Source organism: Mesitornis unicolor, unplaced genomic scaffold (assembly GCF_000695765.1).
Source record: "Mesitornis unicolor isolate BGI_N332 unplaced genomic scaffold, ASM69576v1 scaffold39615, whole genome shotgun sequence".
In the NCBI taxonomy this organism is placed as follows: Eukaryota; Metazoa; Chordata; class Aves; order Mesitornithiformes; family Mesitornithidae; genus Mesitornis; species Mesitornis unicolor.
The window spans coordinates 1-4,063 of NW_010185566.1; the positions used below are offsets into that span (position 1 = coordinate 1).

The following is a 4,063-nucleotide window of genomic DNA, read 5'->3' on the forward strand; positions in this document are numbered from 1 at the left end:
AAAATGTACAAAGAGGGAAATTTTGTCAAAGCCAGTTACAGCAATTGGGCTCAAATCCAATTATGCCAATACTATAGTAGTTTAATTATCAAATACATATAATACGATTAATTAAATGGTGGATTAAATTATCTAGGACTAGATATTTTTAAGGATTTCCACTGTAATATGACACTTTTTACACTGAGGTGTTCATTTGAAATTAATTCCATATAAAGAGTAATGAAGAGCTATTACTGTCTGAAGGTAGTCACTCTTTACTGTCTATGTAGCACTTTTAATACTGGTTACTGGTTATTCTTACTGGTATTTTTTTAATTGAAAACTACCATCATGAAAACAAATGAGGCAATGAACAGAAAGGGAAAATTATTCACCTTCTTAACTTGAAAAAGTAACTCAGAGGAAAGCTAATTGGGTATGTTGCAGAGACCCAGAGACCTTAGCAATGATGTTCTTACCTGTCCTGTGGGATGTCAATTTGCATGGGTGCCATGAACAGCTAACAAAAGTACTGCATCAACTACCACATAATAGCAATTACTAAAGGAATGTCTGCCCACTCACCAGTAGGGATCTGGATGTGCTTTTCTGAGCTCCATTCACTCCATGATCCATGGTGGTCTGGTTTGCAGTGAATCTGTACAAAGTATTTCTTTCCAGGATTTAAGCTAAACATTTTGTATTGTGTTTGCTGTCCAACAAAAATAGTCTGGAAATTAAATAAAAATCATAAAATGCATATAAAATTGAGACATTTTTCTATTAAAAACACAGGTAGGTTTAAGTTTTGATAACCAAGTTAGGAATATAGAATTAATCTGGATAGCTTCCTAATAACTGTTATGCAGGCATGGAATAATGGTACATATCTTTCTGTAGTTCAGGTTTCTAACATAATTCAGTGAGAATAAGATCTGGCTCAGGTATACTGTGCAAATTAAATTACAAAAACACATCATGAGCATATGGCAGACATGAAGGAACTGTGGTAATGGTGGGAAATACAATGGTGAGAAGAGGAGAAGGAAGACAGAAACAGACATGGAAGAAGAAACTGCAGAGAGAAAAGAAGGAATGTGGGATTGGATCTTCGGATTAGCATTTGGAAGGAAGGAGGAGGTACAGAGATGGCTGGGAAGTATTGCAGCAGACAAGAAGAAGATGCAGCCAAATATCAATAGCCGGAGTCTCTAATCTTCCACCTAGTTGTTTGAGTTGCAGATCCTGGCTATAGACAATTATTAATATTTGGCTATTTGTGCACATTTTGGCTATTTTGGCTATTTGTACACATTTAAAATTATTTTACATAATGTCAAGCAAAGCTTTCTGTAAGCTAAGAAGTGCTTGTGATTAAGAACCAATTATCACAAAAGAAACTTGCTTAAATGAGCATGGACAATTTAAACTGTAATGCCAATATGATTAATATATAACGCCCACAATTAAAAATAAGTACTTTATTGCTTGCTATCACACAATAACATCTGAGATACCAGTATTCTCAGTAGGAAATCATAGATCACACAAGCAATTTCGAAAAATTATGAACTATTCAGTGTAACTGCATCATGATATTCAGGCATGAGACCTGGCTCACAAAATCTAATTGACCAGAAAGCATAATCTAGCAGAATCTTGCAACGTCCTTACCTCCCATTCCTCTCCTTCTTCAGGCTTTAGTCGTAACTCATATTCAAGGGTAAGCCATCCAGATCTGACATCAGCCAGTGGGGGTGGAGACCAAGTCAAGACCAGATATGGTTTTCTATTTATTGGCTTTTTTAATTCCAGAGTTACATTGACAGGAGGATCTGGCTGTACTGTTAAAATAAAAGAACTGACAATAAGAGGCTGAATTATTTTTTCCTTGCATCTTAGGAAGAAATATTAAATAGTTGCCACCTCCATTGTGTCTAGTAATTTAGAACTGGTGCTGGAACACAGGGATTAAGAGTTTCCTGATATAGTAAGCATGGATTGTGAATTTGAAGAAAAAAATGAAGAACAGTAAATCTATTGAATTAAGGTTGAAATTTGCCTTAATAATTTATCACCAGAAATAAGTTCTTTTTACATTACCATTTATTTTTGTTTTTCCCCACAACTATGTTTCAAAGTTGGCATCTTTAATGCTGTGTTATGAAAACTGTGGTTTGCTATAATCTTATCAAAGTTTGTGTGTATGTTTAGGAATGCTGAAAACACTGATGAGACTTGCCCCACACCTCCCCATCTTTCACATTCAGAAAACAGAACAGCATAATCCCTACATGCATACATAAGGATATTAAAAAAGAAAACAAACCAGTAATATTAAGACCTGTTTATATGTCAAAAATAAACCAAAATGGAATGCAGGTTTCTGCTACAGTCAAGCTTGCAGCTTCCTCAGTTCAAAGATGGAGCTTCTGCTTGCATGTATTTTACCACTGTCTGATGCAAAGCTTCATCAAGTCAGTCAGGTCATGGAAGTAAACTGTAAAGCCTTTTTTTCCAGCAGCCCTTTTTCAGGTGCCATGCTCCTGTCAGCCAGATCCTTGATAACAAAATAGTTATTGGTGGTAATGTTCCATTCCCTTAGAAAAAAAACAAACCTAAATACTTGTCCACAGTCATTCTGTGGAAAAAAGTCTAAGAAAAGAGATTATTAGTACACTCCTATCAAAAGCACTAATTCAGCTTCAATGGGTCTGAAAACTACTTTTTAGGTAATCAAATTTAAGTATTATTAGTTAAAAGATCAATTTTATTTCAGTTGCTGGTAGAGTGGAAAAAAATTTTAGCTGAATGATGTTTCTTAAGGGTTGAGTGAAAGAAATACATAAAACCAATAATGGTTACTTGAATGTAATTTTAAAGCTTTTAGCATTTTTAGGCTTCCTTTGAAAATCAAATGGTAGAGGGATGATTATGGATTTATTATTACACCAGATCTCATTTGTTCTGAAGGAGTTTTTAACTTGGATATAATACTATATATGAGAAGAGCTGAAATTAAAATTCTTGTGTCAAAACCTATAATTTTGAATTATTTGTTTCCACAGAAAATACTTTTAATCTCTTACCTATGTAAGTCACATCCACGTAATGAGGTTCAGATATGTTACTTCCCATTTCATTAGTTGCCTTCACAGTAATATTGTATATGGTCCAGAAAGAGGTGTGCTTTTTATCGAAGTAGCATGAATTGGGGCCTGCAGTTATGTAATCTGGACATTCATACACTTGTTCTTCTCTGAAATGAAAGAATCACAGTGATTAGGTTGCACACTAGGTAGACTACGACACCTGACTTTGATTACTAGTAGTTCAGCATTATTTAGGGCTGGATCAGATTTTTCATGCCTGGCAATGTGAAGAAAATCAGAAAACTGCTTTCAGACTAAAGAGTCCTTGGACAGTTCTAAAGATTGTAGTAAGAATTTTCCCCTCAAAATAAAGGATACAAAGCCTGAAGAATTTAGGCTCTGGCTCGAGTTCAGGAAAAATAAGAGAATTTATGGCGTCTCAGGAGGAGTACAGGACTACCGTAAGGCTGTGCAAGGAGAAAATTAGAAGGGCCAAAACGCAGCTGGAACTTAATCTAGCTAGTGCTGTTAAAGACGATGAAAACGGTTTCTATAAATACATTGGCAACAAAAGGAGAACTAAGGAGAGTCTCCCCCCTCTAGTACATGTGGGGGGAAGCATAGTGACCAGGGATGAGGAAAAAGCTGAGGTACTTAATGCCTTCTTTGCCTCAGTCTTTAGTAGGAAAACCAGCAGTACTCTGGGTACCCAGTCAGCTGAGCAGAAAGACAGAGATGGAGAGCACAGTGAAGCCTTCATAATCTGTGAAGAGGTGGTTAGCAACCTACTACACAAATTAGACAAGTCTATGGAGCCAGATGAGATTCACCCCAGGGTCCTGAGGAAGCTGGCAGAAGTGCTTGCCAAGCCACTTTCCATCATTTACCAACAGTCCTGGCTGACTGGGGAGGGCCCAGTTGACTGGAGGCTTGCAAATGTTAAACCCATCTACAAGGGCCGGAAGGAAGGCCTGGGGAACTACCGAGCT

General features: G+C 36.7%; 1 protein-coding gene across 1 annotated transcript; it reads right to left on the reverse strand.

The window, feature by feature from the left end:
• Positions 1-567: 567 nt before the first annotated feature.
• On the reverse strand, positions 568-3,241 carry LOC104540952 (prolactin receptor-like; the record flags this gene model as incomplete). Its single annotated transcript, XM_010184878.1, has 3 exons — positions 568-712; positions 1,657-1,826; positions 3,072-3,241. Coding segments are annotated over 3 exons (485 nt in total), but the record flags the coding sequence as incomplete, so codon positions are not given.
• Between the last annotated feature and the right edge of the window lie 822 nt (positions 3,242-4,063).